We start from the raw sequence: 18,074 nt of genomic DNA on the forward strand, positions 1-18,074 counted from the left end.
CGTTTATAACCAGCGGAAAATTTATTCTTTCGGTTCTAGGTTTCTACCTACTTTTTTTAGATTTCTTCATGTACTGATGGTGGAATAGCATAGTTTTCATGCATTTTGATTTATTAAATTCATAAATAATCTTATCATTACTTATTTATATCAGTAGCAGTAGATTGGTAGAAGTTCTTTCTTTTAAATGTCAGGGTCTCACGGCAGGGTCTCATGTTTTATACCCAAACAGGGGGGTAAATGGCAGGGTCTCATTTTCATATTTTTTATATATTTTTTCCTTGTTTCAAAATATTACCTAAATCCAGTTTGATAAAGTTTGATTTTGTGGCCATCGAATTTAATTTGCCCCCGGAAACAGACCAAGGAAAAGGGGAATATAAAAACTCCCCTAAACGTTCAGGGATCGAGAGGGCATTTCAATGTCTATGCAGGATCTCCCTTTTCCTCTCTTCATTAAGTTCATTTTCCTCCCTCATTCTTCGGAAGAACGCCCATTCGGTCCCATGACCTTTTTTCTTAAAGTAGTCGACTACCAATTGGGTCCCGGGCTTACTACCAATTGGGTCCCGTATACCTGTAATTCTGAAAATTAACTTTATTAAAACGGGGGGATTTTCTTCTTTTTTCGCCTCATAATCTTCTTCTTCTTTTTTTCGCCTCATAAGTCCAAGTCAAGTGAAGACATAGTATATTCAATTCTAACTCTCGTTAATCTTCTTCTTGTTCTCCTTTCTCCTTTCTTCTTCTTCTTCTTCTTCTTCTTCTTCTTCTTCTTCTTCTTCTTCTTCTTCTTCTTCTTCTCCTCCTCCTCCTCCTTTTCCTTCTCCTTCTCCTCCTCCTCTTCCTCCTCCTTCTTCTTCTTCCTCCTAAAAAATCGAAACAAAATTTTCAATGACGCGGGAGTTGAAAAAAAGTTAAAAATTTATTTGAAAACATTCTTTTGCTCTTGATAAATTTGAATTTGAAATCTTTTGCTACCTGCAGAGAAATGTCATTTTCTATTTTGCATAGTAAAAGTTCGTGAAGGAAACGTCTCTCCTACAAGTTATATCAAGATTCTTTTCATTTTATATGCATTTTTTCATTTTTATCAAAACAAGAAAGTGTTTCATCAGTCTGCAAAATCTTGGAAATGTTGCAAGGACCAAGTTTTCAAAGAGATATTATCATAGATATTATACAAGCGTTAAACATAAATCACTGTTATTAAAGGCTTTCAATAAATAAATAATGGGATAGGTTACTACAGGTACATATTATAATGTAGACAACCGCAACCCATTTACTCCATATGGGATAAGAGAATAATATAGGTAACCCATAGCTTCATATGGGATAGTAATGGGTTTATAGGCATAGATGAACTTTGAACTATGCGATATGAAGCTCATGGTATTATACGTACAGGATGACAAATTTCAAATTATCTATGAGATATTTATCAGTTTCCTGCAGTTACATTAGGTCCTGTCGCTGGGGGACATTAAACTGAGAATTTGCCTGTCAAACCATAGACAGTAAAATATTGGCTATGAGCAATGAGCATACACTCATCTCAAAGAAGATTTTACATCGTGATTGTCCCATAAGGAAATAAGTAAAACCGAACACCCATGAAAAGTAAAGTGCTCAAAAGGGTCTTTCTTACCTAGAAGAGTAACTTACCTAGAAGAGTAAGTAGAAGAGTAACAACACTTCAGACATTTCCGACAAATTTTGTATTTTGCTTCCTATGTTAAGTAATGGTAGTATGTCGGAAGTGTTGGACTAACCCTATAATAACACTAATCACTACTCTAATTGTGAAAACGCCTTTTTGCGATTAACCTAACCTTATAATAACACTGGTCACTGCTCATTTGTGCCAGTTCTTTTGGTAGCGATCACTCTAAAGTTTTAGACGATAGTGCTTGTGATGTTTTGATAGAAAGAAGAAAAAAAATCAAGTACCTATCAATTTAAGTGTGGGACCCAATTGGTACTTAGACCCTCTCATCCCGGGACCCAATTGGTAGCAGAAAACAGGTTTTGGGACCGAATCGGTTTCCTCCCCATTCTTCTTCTTTTTTTCTCTCCCATTCTCTCTCTCTCTCCCTTTTTTCCCTGGGAAAAATCTCGAGCACCATAGCACGTACAAAGTACACTGGACGTGAGAGTGGTTGAATGGTATTGTTTTAACATCAGACGATAGTGCTTGTGATGTTTTGATAGAAAGAAGAAAAAAAATCAAGTAACTATCAATTTAAGTGTGGGACCCAATTGCTACTTAGACCCTCTCATCCCGGGACCCAATTGGCAGCAGAAAACAGGTTTTGGGACCGAATCGGTTTCCTCCCCATTCATTCTTCTTCTTTTTTTTTTCTCTCCCATTCTCTCTCTCCCTTTTTTTCCCTGGGAAAAATCTCGAGCACCATAGCACGTACAAAGTACACTGGACGTGAGAGTGGTTGAATGGTATTGTTTTAACATCATGTTTATTATGACAGTGGATAGCGGCTATAAAACTCTGCCCAGAGGGCTGATAGCATGAGGGCTGATGGCAGAGGAGAGGGCTGGTAATGTGAGAGTGGGTTGGGTATAAACTTACAGTGGGAGAAGAATTGCTATGAAGGTTTCAATTAATTTACCGGGTCTAAAATCCCGTGTTAAAGTGTTTGTTAAACTCTACGCGTGCTCGGAGACTGTTAGCATACTCAGAAGTTAAGAGGCAGTTTAACATGGTGTTGTAGAGTCAGTGTTATCTGATAAATGTCGGATATACAAAGTTATTTCTCTCAAAATCAATGTCTACCTTCTAAATGGAGTGGAAATCCGCTCTATGAGGTTTGAGCTCGTCACTTCCCTCTATAAGATAGTACTCAAATGCTCTCCGCTCTATGTTGGTCACTTCCCTCTATAAGTACTCGATGCTCTGTTCAGCCTAAGGGTGAAAGGGAGAACGATTTTAGAGATATGTCTATCTCTAGATAGAAAGTATCTCATGAAAAACAAGGAAGACACTTTGAATAATAAAAGCATAGAAGGTCAAAAGCTGAGTGAAGAACTTATACTGCACCAGAATTTCCGTCAAGAAAAACGCGCAACTTGGAACAACTTTGCAAGAATTAATTTTAATAAAACATAATTATATCTCTTGTGTCTCGGAAGACATGGGCAAATTTTACTATGCCAGAAAAGTTAAAACGAAGGAATATGTCATTTTTACGTCTTCTATTTGAAACTTTTCTAACGTGGGAAGCGTGGAAAAAATAATTAATAGGTACGTCAGAAAGAAAAGATAGTAAAAGAAACAGATGCCTTTGTTATTATCAAGGAAAAAAAGTTGAGATAAGGAAGAAAGAAGATAATGATAAGAAGTAGGAGGAGAAAGGAGAAGAAGAAGAAGAAGAAGAAGAAGAAGAAGAAGAAGAAGAAGAAGAAGAAGAAGAAGAAGAAGAAAACAGAGATGTTGTTTATAACAAAAACAGTAATGTACTTCCTCCATTGAAAATATAAGGAAGTATGCAGGAGTGCCTGGTTTAAAGAAGGAAAAGGAAATAATATACCTAGGTACCTAGATACAGCTTCTAAATGTTCCTCCCGCAGGCGCTTTTAAGTGAAAAGTGCTGTTTTCTCGAAAAAATAAGAAAAGGAAATAATATACCTAGGTACCTAGATACAGCTTCTAAATGTTCCTCCCGCAGGCGCTTTTAAGTGAAAAGTGCTGTTTTCTCAATCCCAGCAAAGCTAGGGATAAGGATGTGTAGGTTTGGAAACCCTGTTGGGTTTCTGGGTAAAAATGTTTGTCCCACAGAATAGGTACTCGGCGATACCTACACACCGAGAAAAATCATTTTGAAATGGGAGCCATTACCTATATGGGAATATACCTACCTGTAACAGCAAAAATATTCAACATAATAGGTACGTACTTAGAACACCTTTGTGAAGTGATACAAAATCATCAAAATATGGGGTATGGATTTGTATGAATACCGTATAATTCTTTGAGTATGCAATATGCAACAACTATAACTGGTGGAGATGTCTGGACTACTTAGCTCGCTTAAATTTACCATAAAAAGGACCCAAAGTAAGATTCAATCATGAAAATAATAGTCCTCAGCTATGTTATTATCCTTATTATGTTTCAACTTTTAAATTGCTGAACATTTCCTACCTCATACTTCCTACTCTGGTAGAAGGATGAGGAAAGTAAAAAAAATCTGTTTCGATAGGTTGTACTTGTTAGGCCTCACAAGGAAATGTTAAATTAACCATATCTCTCACTGGAGACGTTCTTATTTACATTTCCAATTGCATTACTCCATCCATAATTCAAAACACTCGAACGTGATTTCCAAGGAACGGTAAAAAAAGGGGAACCGTTTCTGACAAATCTAAAAGAAATTGAATGAAGTAAATTCAATTGAGAAAAGTTAGTATTGAATTGAGGAACCATGGCGCTTCCTGCCTCGGTGGTGTAGTGGTCAAGGCGCTCGCTCTCTCTCTCCTTATTTGTTTCTCTCTCTCCCTCCATATTCGCTTCTTCTCTCTCTCTCTCTCTCTCTCTCTCTCTCCTTATTTACTACTCAAGAGGTAAATATACAACTCAAACAACTACTCAAGAGGTAAACCGTTTTGGCCTAATACATACACAGGTTTGGGTTCGATTCCCGGCTGGGTTAGATTTTTTTTTCTTTTGAAAGGGAGGTCTTATCGTTCCGAAACCGAAGAGAGAACGAGGGTGTGTGACGTAGGCGATGACGTGATAATTGTGCGCAAGCGTTTCTGCGGAATTTGACGTGAAATCTGACGTCACAACTATTTGAACTTTTTCATTAGAATGGCAATTAAAAATTGAATTTTCGACCTTTTAAAGTTACTTTTTCGGAGTTTTGACATCAGATTTGGATTTTTCACTACTTTTTACGTAAGTACTATTAAAGCACTATTATTGATTTTTGTCGATGGTGGCCATCGAATCCGGGACTTTCATATTGGTTCTCATTTCAGACAACAGATGGAGCTCGAGAAGTTACAGCAGAGGCATAGGGAAGAGATCGAGGCGCTGTGTCGTAACATAGGCATTGGCTGTGCGTTGCCCCCGCCCCCTCCTACCGTGTCCAGGCACACCCTGTATACGCTACAGTTCCCGCAGCAAGGTGAGTGACCCTGTTTATAACCCTTTCTTATCCAGTTTCAGGGCTGTTTGGTACGGATTGCCCTTGGCATTCGCCCTTTGATCGTAATTATTGTAAACAGGTAAACAAATTAATAAAGGTTGTCCCAATAAGAACGCAAGATTTGATTGTTTATAAAGCATGGTTCTCCGTGAAATAAAATGGACTTCTTTTCTTAGATGATTTGAGAAGTAAATATTCTGAAATTTTGTATGGAACAATAATTAGACAAATAACTTCCTCTACTTTGATGGTACATTCGTTTCCTTTTGACAAAATTTTCGATGATAAATTCGAGGAAATCAGGCTGTATCTCGTTGATGCAACTTTCAATTTCACCTTTCAATGCTTCAGTGCTTGTGGGTTTGATCTCGTTGATGCAACTTTCAATTTCACCTTTGAATGCTTCAAAGCTTGTGGGTTTGTTGGTGTAAACCTGTGACTTTAGATACCCTCACAAAAAATAGTCTAGGGGGGTAAAATTACATGGTCATGGAGGCTTCGTCAGAAAAACGGAAAATGACACGATTACGACTAGGAAAATGCTCGCGCAAAAGTGTCGATTTTATTATGCTAACGCGTTGTTGAACAGTTTTAGACTCCATGATGACTAATTTTGATATGTTTACAATCAATCTGTCAAAGATTGGGTAAGATAAAACGAGGTACATATAACAAAGTTATGACCCTTTCAAATCTTGCGTTCTTATTGGACACCCTTTGTCAGGCGCTGCTTTGCAATACAATTAGGAACTAGTGCGACAAGATATGACCTTATTCTCTTTTTCTTCGCCTTTTCCCGTGTACAGACGGGGTCGGCGTTTTTCGTCAGCCTCTCAATCAGCCCTTTAACTAGGGTGATTGCTTTGGGCTGACATTTGGTTTTGGCTACAAATTTTACGAGTGGGGATGCCCTTAGCACTCAACCTTTGCTTTTTCTTTAGCAAGGGAAAAGATTTTTTCTTTTTTTAGAGTAGGTACCTACAAAAATTAAATTTCAACAGAACGAATTCATTTTTATTACATTAAAAAGAAGTAAAAAGTGGGTATTCGTCTGCCCTGCCCTAAAGTAAATAATAATAAAATCACAAAGAAAATTTCAAGTAGTGTGCCCTGAGCGGTGGTATTATTTTACAAAGAGTGCATTTTAAACCTTGCATTCTTCATAGTTAAATTGAACTTTTGTCTTATAGAGTTTTACGATGTACCTACCGTAATCCAAATCTCTTCTCAAAATTTAGGTGGAGCGTACCTTTCCAACTTTCACTACTTACTAAGTTTGACGAAAACTAACAAGTTTAATCTTACCACTATACTGAATTCACCTTTTCAATATTCCTATTTTAAACCTTGCATTCTTCATAGTTAAATTGAACTTTTGTCTTATAAAGTTTTACGATGTACCTACCGTAATCCAAATCTCTTCTCAAAATTTAGGTGGAGTTCTTTCCTTTCCAACTTTCACTACTTACTAAGTTTGACGAAAACTAACAAGTTTAATCTTACCACTATACTGAATTCACCTTTTCAATATTCCAAACTTAACTTTTTACTCTATTTTCGCGCTTCATTCTGAAGCAAATCTCCTAGGAATTTGGCAGGAAATACAGGCATTGTTAACGTTATTAAATAAATAATGTTCTTAAAGTTTGGCATACACTCTACGATTTTCCTTACCTTATAATTATTATCCTTGTTAATTTCTAATAATTGTCTTCATAATAATTTAATTAAACTTGTTCATTTCTATCATCTTCCTCGTTCATTTTCAATATCTCAATACCTACATATTTTCCGTGTTCATTTCTAATACTACGAGTACATGATTGTTGTTCTTGTTCATTTCTAATTTCTCGTTTTTCCGTGTTCATTTCAATATCACATTTTCCCTTGTTCATTTTCAATATCTCATTTTATCTTTGTTCATTTCTAATACTTCACAACAGTTCATATTGTTCTTTTTAATTTTTAACTTCTCATTTTTCCTTGTAATCAATCCTTGTTCATTTCTAATACTTCATATTTTTCTTGTTCATTTTCATATTTTCCTTGTCAACATCTCATATATCCCGTGTTCATTTCAGATTCCTGGCCAATCTCGTGGCGGTGTTTGGTGAATACGACATCAGCGGTGAGCTCGAAGCCAAACGTTCCATCAGCAAAAACGTTCGCCGTGTCATAGTTCACCGTCAGTACGATGCAGCCACGTTTGAGAATGACATAGCGCTGTTAGAACTGGAGACTCCGATTGCTTACGATAGTCATATTGTGCCCATCTGTATGCCGAAGGATGACGATGACTTCACGGGCAGAGTAGCGACTGTGAGCGGCTGGGGGCGACTCAAATACGGTGAGTGAAGATGGCTAGAGGATGGAAAACGGTCCAGTATTATCTAGTGAAGAGGCTGCTCAGATTATCTGAGACTAGATATCCAAGCATTTTCCCCTGAACACTAAAAGCCCAAAGTGGCTGAGGTGTAAGGCAACGTTAATCTTGAGGCAAAATGCTATACGAATAAAAATATGTTCACAAAAGTCAGCCTTCCAATGAACAAGAAAGTCATTTGTAAGACAGACCTGCTAGGTTATATATTATGTCTAAGTGATATTGGTCTTTTACCTATGTCTTGTCTTTTTGTTGGAATCTCAACCAGCTAGCAGCTCTTCAATTTTATAATCCTCACGAGGCTTAGTGTACCCCGAGAAAACCAGAACCTGCATTCAACAAAAGACTTTTGCTAAAGTAGACTTTGAAAAAAAAAGTAAAAGAGCCGAGGTTTTCTAAAACTCGGCAGTTTTGGAATGATTTCGAAAATACACCACTGAAGTCGATAGATACCCTGTATTCCTACATTGTGATTAGCCTGTACTTTCATCGAATGCATACAAATTTCTTTCTTAATATTTTTTATTTGTGCTAGGGCGCTGTACTTGAAATGCAGGTAGGATCAATTCGATCAATGATCCTAATATTTTTTACATCGGTAGTTTCTCTAAAGATCGCCACAATAACTCTGTGACTGAATTCTAGGACTCTAATGGTGGATTTCACCAACCTTCTTTCCAGCCTCAAACAGCCCGTTAGCTTAACAGCCCTGTTAAGCCAATACAAATTAAATGGAACTTGACTGGCTGTTAGCTTAACAGGAGTTCTAATGACTGAAGAGATATTGGTGAAATCCAACATAAGAGTAATTAATTCGCTGGTCGTTCCGTAAACAAAAGCTGACTAGTTTCTTCTTACAAACTTCCCTGGACACAATGCCTACAAGACATTATTTACATATTTTTTATGCCTATCTATCACAGGTTGCTGATGTATTGACATTCATTTATTTTATTTTTGCTCCAAAAGCTCATGGCCCTATCATTACATATTTTGTGAAATCAGACTTATAGCATGATAAGAAAGCGTTTCCAAAACCTCAAAATTTGGTCTTAGCAGCTTTAATTTCCATACGGACGAATAAAATTATTCCACACTCGGTCGATGTACATACCCGAGTCACATTTATCGCGAGCTCTATCCACATTGTTGACGTATTTTCCCTCTCTGTCGGGCAGGTGGTGGTGTTCCCAGCGTCCTGCAAGAAGTCCAGGTTCCTGTAATCGAGAATAATGTCTGCCAGGAGATGTTCCAGACTGCAGGACATGCCAAAACGATAATCAATAGCTTCCTGTGTGCAGGCTATGCCAACGGACAACGGGATTCCTGTGAGGTAAGCTCCGTCTGACCTTTGGTCTACAGGGTTCAACAAAAATTCTTACCAAGGGGAAGAAGAAAGTTATCCTGGTTTCGGGATCTTATAGAAAATGGTTTGCACAATCTTCAGAACAGTTACTCAGAATAGAGGACAAGTGGTAATCATGATTGTCAACGGTCAGTAGGACACGGTGCTACAAGAAGAAGTCAGACTATTTTTTTTTTTTTTTTTTTTTAAAGGGGTTTTTTAGGGGAACTGGTAACCCAATTAATTCTCCATTATATAATATCATGTACAAATTCATTATCTCGGAATTAAATTTTAAAAACTCATATAATTAACGGCTAAAATGGCGTTGAAAATGAGTAATCCCCGCCATTACTCATTTTTCCCAACACATCACCTTTTGCTAATTTGATTTTCCAAGCTTTTAACACACCTACATTAACGAACTCACATTGTTTCGAGTTACTATCATGATGGAAATCACTAATATGATGGTAATTTACTAAGAGCATGATGAAAAGAGGGGGAGGGATGAACTGAAAATTTTCGTTAATTAATTAGATGATAAACTGAAGATTAACTTTATTAAAACGGAGGGATTTTCTTCTTTTTTCGCCTCATAATCTTCTTCTTCTTCTTCTTCTTCTTCTTCTTCTTCTTCTTCTTCTTCTTCTTCTTCTTCTTCTTTTTTTCGCCTCATAAGTCCAAGTCAAGTGAAGACATAGTATATTCAATTCTACCTCTCGTTAATCTTCTTCTTGTTCTCCTTTCTTCTTCTTCTTCTTCTTCTTCTTCTTCTTCTTCTTCTTCTTCTTCTCCTCCTTTTCCTTCTCCTCCTCCTCCTCTTCCTCCTCGTTCTTCTTCTTCCTCCTAAAAAATCGAAACAAAATTTTCAATGACACGGGAGTTGAAAAAAAGTTAAAAATTTACTTGAAAACATTCTTTTGCTCTTGATAAATTTGAATTTGAAATCTTTTGCTACCTGCAGAGAAATGCCATTTTCTATTTTGCATAGTAAAAGTTCGTGAAGGAAACGTCTCTCCTACAAGTTATCTCAAGATTCTTTTAATGTTATATGTATTTTTTTCATTTTTATCAAAAAAAGAAAGTGTTTCATCAGTCTGCAAAATCTTGGAAATGTTGCAAGGACCAAGTTTTCAAACAGATATTATCATAGATATTATACAAGCGTAAACATAAATCACTGTTATTTTTATTTATTTTTTTTTTTTTTAATGTGTTTTATTTAAAGAGGAGGTTAACAATTAGAGTCCTATTCCTCTTCACTGTTATTAAAGGCTTTCAATAAATAAATAATGGGATAGGTTACTACAGGTACATATTATAATGTAGACAACCCATTTACTCCATATGGGATAAGAGAATAATATAGGTAACCCATAGCTTCATATGGGATAGTAATGGGTTTATAGGCATAGATGCAACAATATTACAAAGTTCTTTTTTCTGTTGATCACAAGTAGAAGAAATGATTCTGCTTTATTCGTACTTAATACATCAAATTTTCCGAGATTTTTCCATACAATCACCAAAATTTTCGGTACTTATTCAGAAGCTATGACAGTGAAAAAGAAAGCTCCCTTTTGTGTTCAACCTAACCCTATAATAACACTATATAATTTTCCGAGATTTTTCCATACAAGCACCAAAATTTTCGGTACTTATTCAGAAGCTATGACAGTGAAAAAGAAAGCTCCCTTTTGTGTTCAACCTAACCCTATAATAACACTAAATCTTCTACCTATAGTGTTCATACTTTATTATTTCAAAGCAAACTTAAACACAGACACAAAATCATCGCGTGAAACAGAAAATATAGGACAGAGTCTCAAATCGTCGAAAGTGTGTGCAAGAATCTAACCCAGATATATCAGAGAGCCAGTGGTTTATGTAGGTACTTGAATGATTCAATAAAAGAAATTTTGTTGGGTTGATTAGAATATTTCCTACACACCACATTGCATACACAAGTAAATAAACGGCATTCATACAAATTATTTTTGAAAATTGAAACAGGAGCTAAGAGCAGAGTAGGAATTATTGGGATTATTTTTTTTATTATTGTAAAGTAACGGTTTTTATTCCTTGAGATGCGAACACTGCGAGCAGACTACAAAAAAATGCAAACAATTTCCTTTCAAAAGTTTTGAGTCAGCCGACAGTATAAATAAGGTATATTAAATTAAATTAATTATTTAATTCAAAGAGTAGACATTTTTCTTCGCCAAATATTGAGGGCTATAAAAAAAAAATCTCAAGAATGTCAGCCTCAAAAAAGGTGTCTGGATTTTTCTGACAAAATTAGTGATCCCCAGGGATTTTCCAAACAAAATTAGTGATCCCCAGGGATTACCTGACAATCTAGCGTTGCGTTGGTTTGTACCTAGTAAGAAAGTGTCAATTTTCAATCCAAGTCGTGTACTCTTGTGGTTTGCCACCTAGGAAATTCCAAGTCCTTACAGCTCAGGACTATATGGAGTCATGGGATACTAATGATTTATATTGGTTGCTATTTTTTTTTTACGATGCCAACTTTCTCCATTAGATAGTTCGCAGAAATTTGATCCGAATCTTGACAATAGACAATAGGAGAGTTTCTAATGCCCCAGGGATTACCTGACAATCTAGCGCTGCGTTGGTTTGTACCTGGTAAGAAAGTGTCAATTTTCAATCCAAGTCGTGTACTCTTGTTGTTTGCCACCTAGGAAGTTCCAAGTCCTTACAGCTCAGAACTATACGGAGTCTTTGGATACTAATGATTTATATTGGTTGCTATTTTTTTACGATGCCAACTTTCTCCATTAGATAGTTCGCAGAAATTTGATCCGAATCTTGACAATAGACAATAGGAGAGTTTCTAATGATGATAACTCGTAACACACAGCTCTATGAAAGTTATCAGTTTGAACGCTCTATTGTTCTGGGTAATAATGTTCTGTGGACTTTCAGTTCTAAATGAGAATATCTCTCAAAGGCGACATAAATGATCCCATAGTTATCATTTATAATGGGGTACGATATCCCACAGTATTGTAAGTCCATTATCACATAATATGATTATCTTGACAGCAACATGGATTATTTAGGAAAGTCTAAATTCTAGAATTATCTACTTGAGAAAATTAAAGTGAGTAGGTATTCTACGATATCCCAGAGTATTGTAAGTCCATTATCACATAGTATGATTATCTTGACAGCAACATGGATTATTTAGGAAAGTCTAAATTCTAGAATTATCTACTTGAGAAAATTAAAGTGAGTAGGTATTTCTAAAGCCAACAATTTGTTATCGAACTAGATACCCTAAGAAAGAGCATACTTAAAAACCGTCTGTAGTCTACACTAAAAATTTGGTGTAGGCGTGGATACCTCTGTTTAATAAACAAACAACACAAACAAACAAATAAAATACCTAAATAAATAAATAAAACAATGAAAACAAGTAAAAAGAAGTTCAAAATAAAAGGCAATGGAAAATGGCGTTTTCTGTAAAGTTCATTACAATATAAATTGCCAATTTGACACAATAACAAAAGTGAGACTTGTTTTCCAATCCCAACCTAATCTAAACAACAGTTCAAAAACAAACCTAACAACTTTAACGACATTTGCCATCTTTTTTACTTCTTTCTTAATATTTTTTATTTGTGTTAGGGCGCTGTACTTGAAATGCAGGTTAGGATCAATTCGATCAATGATCCTAATATTTTTTACATCGGTAGTTTCTCTAAAGATCGCCACAATAACTCTGTGACTGAATTCTAGGACTCTAAGAGTAATTAATTCGCTGGTCGATCCGTAAACAAAAGCTGACTAGTTTCTTCTTACAAACTGCCCTGGACACAATGCCTACAAGACATTATTTACATATTTTTTATGCCTATCTTTCACAGGTTGCTGATGTATTAACATTCATTTATTTTATTTTTGCTCCTAAAGCTCATGGCCCTATCATTACATATTTTGTGAAATCAGACTTATAGAATGATAAGAAAGCGTTTCCAAAACCTCAAAAATTGGTCTTAGCAGCTTTAATTTCCATACCGAATAAAATTATTCCACACTCGGTCGATGTGCATACCCGAGTCACATTTATCGCGAGCTCTATCCACATTGTTGACGTATTTTCCCTCTCTGTCGGGCAGGTGGTGGTGTTCCCAGCGTCTGTTTTCTCAAGTTCAACTTTGCTAGCACTTTGGTCATTTAATGTCTGTTCTGCTTTATGATCCACTGACTACCTTGATTCCTATCTACTTTTTCCAATTTGTTTAAGTAGCTATAATAGTAGAAACCTTTGCTCAATGAACAATGCCCTCCTGAGGTCCTGGTTCAATTCTTTATTCGACCCAACGGAGTCTTTATTCAATTGTTCCGCACTTTATTCAATTGTTACTCCACGCTATAATAGTAGAAACCTTTGCTCAATGAACATTGCCCTCCTGAGGTCCTGGTTCAATTCTTTATTCGACCCAACGGAGTCTTTATTCAATTGTTCCGCACTTTATTCAATTGTTACTCCACCATTTGAACATTATTTAACATTTATTGACTTCGGTTAAGCATTTGATTTGTTTTACTTTCCAGGGTGACAGCGGTGGTCCTCTAATGATAGAACGTGAGGATGGTCATTGGGTACTAGCGGGAACGGTATCCCACGGGATCAAATGTGCGGCACCCTACCTACCTGGTGTCTATATGAGAACGACCTACTACAAACCTTGGCTACAGACCATCACTGGGGTACAATAATGAGGTCAGGTTTGGTATCTTGACAAGTGAAAACTAAAATTTTTAACCTCAGAACTTAACCAGTTTGATCAACGTTTCCAATACTTTTGTACATCATTATTTATTTATTCTAGACAATTTGTTTCTCAAAGGACACATCATTTCACAAATGGTTTATTTATTTTTTTGTAAATAGCATTTGTTAATACAATAATATCTATCATATAGGTATTTTTTCCAATGGTAACAAAATTATCCAAACATTCTGTGTAGTTTTTGTCGCAATTAGTCTATCTCCGTAGGTGTATTATGTATTAAGCGAAAGATCATCTCTTCATCTATTGCAACAAAACAAACAATTTATTTACGAATTTGTGCCCTCAAAATTACAGAACAGTTAAATATTCAAATGAATAATTCATCGAGAATGAGCAAACAGAAGGATTAATTAACCATATTACATCAAACATGACTAGTTTGTTGTTTTACAAGAGGTACCACAAAGCACGAAAACTCCCCATAGGAATCGAAAAACAGTGTGCAAATGAAATACTTCGGGTTTTGCTAACAAATTACTCTTCTAATTACTTTTCCCCCCACCCTCCTCTCTCGGATTGTGCAAGGGAATTTTAAATGTATACTCTCTTGCATTTACATAACGATCTATCACTTTAATAACTTGTTTAGAACTTCGAGGAGTAGTTCCTCGTTGAACAAAGTTGTGAAACTTGATTATTTATAGTTTATTTCTATCTTGGAGACTTCTTTGATACAGATATACAAAATACAACTTATCGTTCCTGAAACTTGGCGTATTTCTCAATTTTCAGTCTCTGCTTTTGACAATAACCTCCTCTTCTCGTTCCTACCCTGGCAGTCTAAATAAAGTTATGTGTCACTTGTAAATAGGGTAGTATTCTGAGGGATATGAATAGGGTAGTATTCTGAGGGATATGAAAAATGTTCTCATAAATCATAAGAGTGACATACATCTGCTTTTTCAAGTACCTATAACTACTATAGTCTAAATAAAGTTATGTGTAACTTGTAAATAGGGTAGTATTCTGAGGGATATGAAAAATGTTCTCATAAATCATAAGAGTGACATACATCTGCTTTTTCAAGTACCTATAACTACCTAACTAGAGCACTAGAACTCAAATCAATGGGGCTTTTCTCAATATCTTCATAGAAGCTCACTCCATTTCCACCTTTTCCCCTCTTCTCTCGTTCCTAGTATCACTTTTTCAGCTTTTTTTATACCTCTTATTTCTCCACCTTCCCCTTATTCTCCCTCCTTTCCTCTTTTTTGCCATCTTTCATTTCTGCTTTTCTTTAAGAAGCATTAAGGAGAAAGCCCTTGACTTTTTACTTCCCACATAGGTAACTTATAATGTAATAATTAATAAAGTAACTTTTTGCTTGTAGTCCACCTTTTCCACTCTTCTCTCGTTCCTAGTATCACTTTTTCAGCTTTTTTTTATACCTCTTATTTCTCCACCTTCCTCTTATTTATCCACCTTCCCCTTATTCTCCCTCCTTTCCTCTTTTTTGCCATCTTTCACTTCTGCTTTTCTTTAAGAAGCATTAAGGAGAAAGCCCTTGACTTTTTTCTTCCCACATAGGTACCTTATAATGTAATAATTAATAAAGTAACTTTTTGCTTGTACTGCTCAAATAAATTATTCAAATGCTAGGCACTTAACTCCGCACAAACTAAGACGTCAAAGCCGCTTTACTTCAGTAGTTTTGAGAAGGTTTAAAGTTTTTTTTTTTTCCTTTACTAAAAATTGAATAATTTTATTTACAAATTGAATAATTTTATCTACAAATTGAATAATGTTATCTAGAAATTGAATAATTTTATCTACTCGAACAAAATAATTATCTCTTACCATAGCCACATTTGGAACCTACTCGAATATGTGTTTCTCATGAAAATTTTGGATCAGAAATGATCAGAAAATTTCGAAAAAATTACAGTCGCTCAGAAACGCGTAATGGGAGATGGTGATTTTTCAATATTATTTTCAGAACTAACAACTAAACCAACAAAACCATATTTCATCCCACATACATTCGTCGAGACTGAAATATTCATTTTCCACTATTTTAATCATAGAGAAATAAGTTTGCATTCAACTTTTCTGTTTATCTTGACTTTCTCTTCCAAGCGACCATTAACTTTTCTCCACGCTGTGAAATTTACAGAAGATAAATAGAAACTAAAAATAATATAATTTATAACTTCCCCCAGTATGATTCCGCTTGAAATTAGCAACTTGGCATTTTCCGTTTGGAGCTCTTTCTAAATTTTCCATGCTCTATGAAATTTGAAAACTACAGGACAAATTTCATCTATGCCATATTTTATTATTGTCATTTATTTTTAAAAACTAAATGATAGTAATTATTAACACTGTAAACCATTGAAGGTTAGGATGTAAATTTTGCTTAGGTGTAGACTGTAGAATAATTGAACGCAGTTCACAAAATAATACGATCGTTCATGTCACGAAATTTAAATGTCGGTGAAAGACAAACTTCTCTACTAACAACGAACGAAACTTTGTTTTTCTGTACATCATGAATAATGTACCAATTGTAATGTTTTTCCAAACATAAACAAAATCGGTAAAAAAAGAAAAGTTTCAATCTTTCATTTGCTTTCTTTGGTAGCATTATTTTAATTAAAGGGAATTTCATGATAACAAAGTTGTAACATGGTTATTTGTTTATCTTGTATACAAGCGTAAACCTTGAAGGTAATATGTGTTATCATGTTATCAACTCCCCACTCTTGATTCATCTAGGTACAGATTGAAAATCTACATAGGTACCGCTACCCACTGAAAAGAAAAAAAAAATCATGCATGTTTGATTTTGCATATTTATGTTGTTTACATAGGTTTATAAGGGGAATCTAGACAAGACTAGACGTTGTTTTCGTTATATTGGAAACACATACGAGACTTCGATACCTTGTTGATATGCTTGCCCCAAGATATGTTAGCAACAATGTTGTGATGTAACAAGTGATTTTTTCACCCCCTTATCTACTACATATTACGTAAACGTCCAAAATTTATGATAGGATATCATATTGCCAATATGTATGTACAATCGTACATATGTAGGTACATGTTTCAAGTGAATCGCCTCTAGTAAAAGTGGCTGAAAAGTTCGATTCAATTGACCCATACAAACAGACCCATAAAACAAACAACATAAAACCTTGTAAAAATAATTCTTTCTTCCTTACAGAGTGTTTCCTCTTCTTCTTCTTCTTCTTCTTCTTCTTCTTCTTCTTCTTCTTCTTCTTCTTCTTCTTTTTCTGTTTTGCAATAAAAGCTCTAACTCGTGGCTCTTGAAACAACAAAGCTGAGGATACCTACAATAATGTTATTATTAAACGCACACGAGTATTTTCGCAATCGCTTACACCACTTCTAGTCCAATGATATAAGTTCATCCCTTTCTTTTACGAAGATAAGCTTTTTTTCCTCGTGCCTTTCCCCCTCCCCCCTTCCCTATCTCTCTCTTCCTGTTTTCTCTCTCTCTCTCTCTCTCTCTCTCTCTCTCTCTCTCTCTCTCTCTCTCTCTCTCAAGGTAAAGGGATAACAAATTGAATTCCGTGCAGACCGTAATGGTTCGGTGGGCAGACGATAAATTCGATAACATCCTCCCAATAGGCTTATAGGCTAGCGTATTTCCTATCGAAAGCTTTCTGTACTTGGAGGTAATCCTGTTCTAAGAAATTACCTTGTGTTTCGAGGTTTGTTGAGATTTTGCTGCCTTTTGGTTTTCGAATAGCAGATGAGAATGGCCTGAAGGAAACTGCAGGATACCTTTGTTGCTGTTTCGGTTACATGATATTAGTTTGTTTTATGAAGGATACATCCTTTGAAATTGCTGAAGACTTTTCAAATTGTAGGTCAGAATAGGGTCCTTTCAAGGTTCAACTTCGAGGCTTCCATAGAATTCTTGACAACATGCATTTTTATGCTATGAGTGAAGTATTTATTATGCTGATGATGAAATTATTATTTCCTAATTTATTTTAACTTTTTTCAAAGACTCTTTTCAATGTTTACTTTACTCTGTAGCGTGTAGTCCAGAAGGAATATTGAAAAAGGTTTTTTCATAAATATTTTCTTCCATCTTCCAGATTGATGTGTTAGCTGGAAGCTTTTATTTACTGTGTAAATGTACCTAATTATTTTTCATACATGTCAATTTATTGACAAACTTATTATAAACATATTTTTTTATTTTAAGAAATTTCTATAATTTTGCCATGATTTTTATAAAATTTATATCACCAATTTGTATTTACTGTGTAGCTATCTTTGTATAATTTGTAAATTGTTTCGATATTTTATTTCCCTATTTATTAATAAATATTAGTACCTTTTATGAGAGGAAAGGTCGAACGAAGAAATTCACATTC

The 18,074-nt window shown here is 35.3% G+C and overlaps 1 protein-coding gene across 1 annotated transcript; it reads left to right on the plus strand.

Annotated features, from left to right (window-relative positions):
* The first annotated feature begins 5,651 nt into the window (after positions 1-5,651).
* On the plus strand, positions 5,652-13,764 carry LOC103511630 (serine protease lint-like). Its single transcript, XM_008476356.2, has 4 exons — positions 5,652-5,668; positions 7,250-7,515; positions 8,730-8,884; positions 13,481-13,764. The coding sequence occupies exons 1-4, from the start codon at positions 5,652-5,654 to the stop codon at positions 13,643-13,645; spliced, it is 603 nt and encodes a 200-aa protein (XP_008474578.1). The 3' UTR covers positions 13,646-13,764.
* The last annotated feature ends 4,310 nt before the right edge of the window (positions 13,765-18,074 follow it).

Source organism: Diaphorina citri, unplaced genomic scaffold, assembly GCF_000475195.1.
Source record: "Diaphorina citri unplaced genomic scaffold, Diaci psyllid genome assembly version 1.1 scaffold734, whole genome shotgun sequence".
Lineage (NCBI taxonomy): Eukaryota > Metazoa > Arthropoda > Insecta > Hemiptera > Psyllidae > Diaphorina > Diaphorina citri.

Coding starts and splice junctions, on each gene's coding strand:
- LOC103511630 (XM_008476356.2), top strand. Junction 7,516..8,729: donor CTGGGGGCGACTCAAATACG/GTGAGTGAAGAT, acceptor TCTGTCGGGCAG/GTGGTGGTGTTCCCAGCGTC. Junction 8,885..13,480: donor GACAACGGGATTCCTGTGAG/GTAAGCTCCGTC, acceptor TTTACTTTCCAG/GGTGACAGCGGTGGTCCTCT.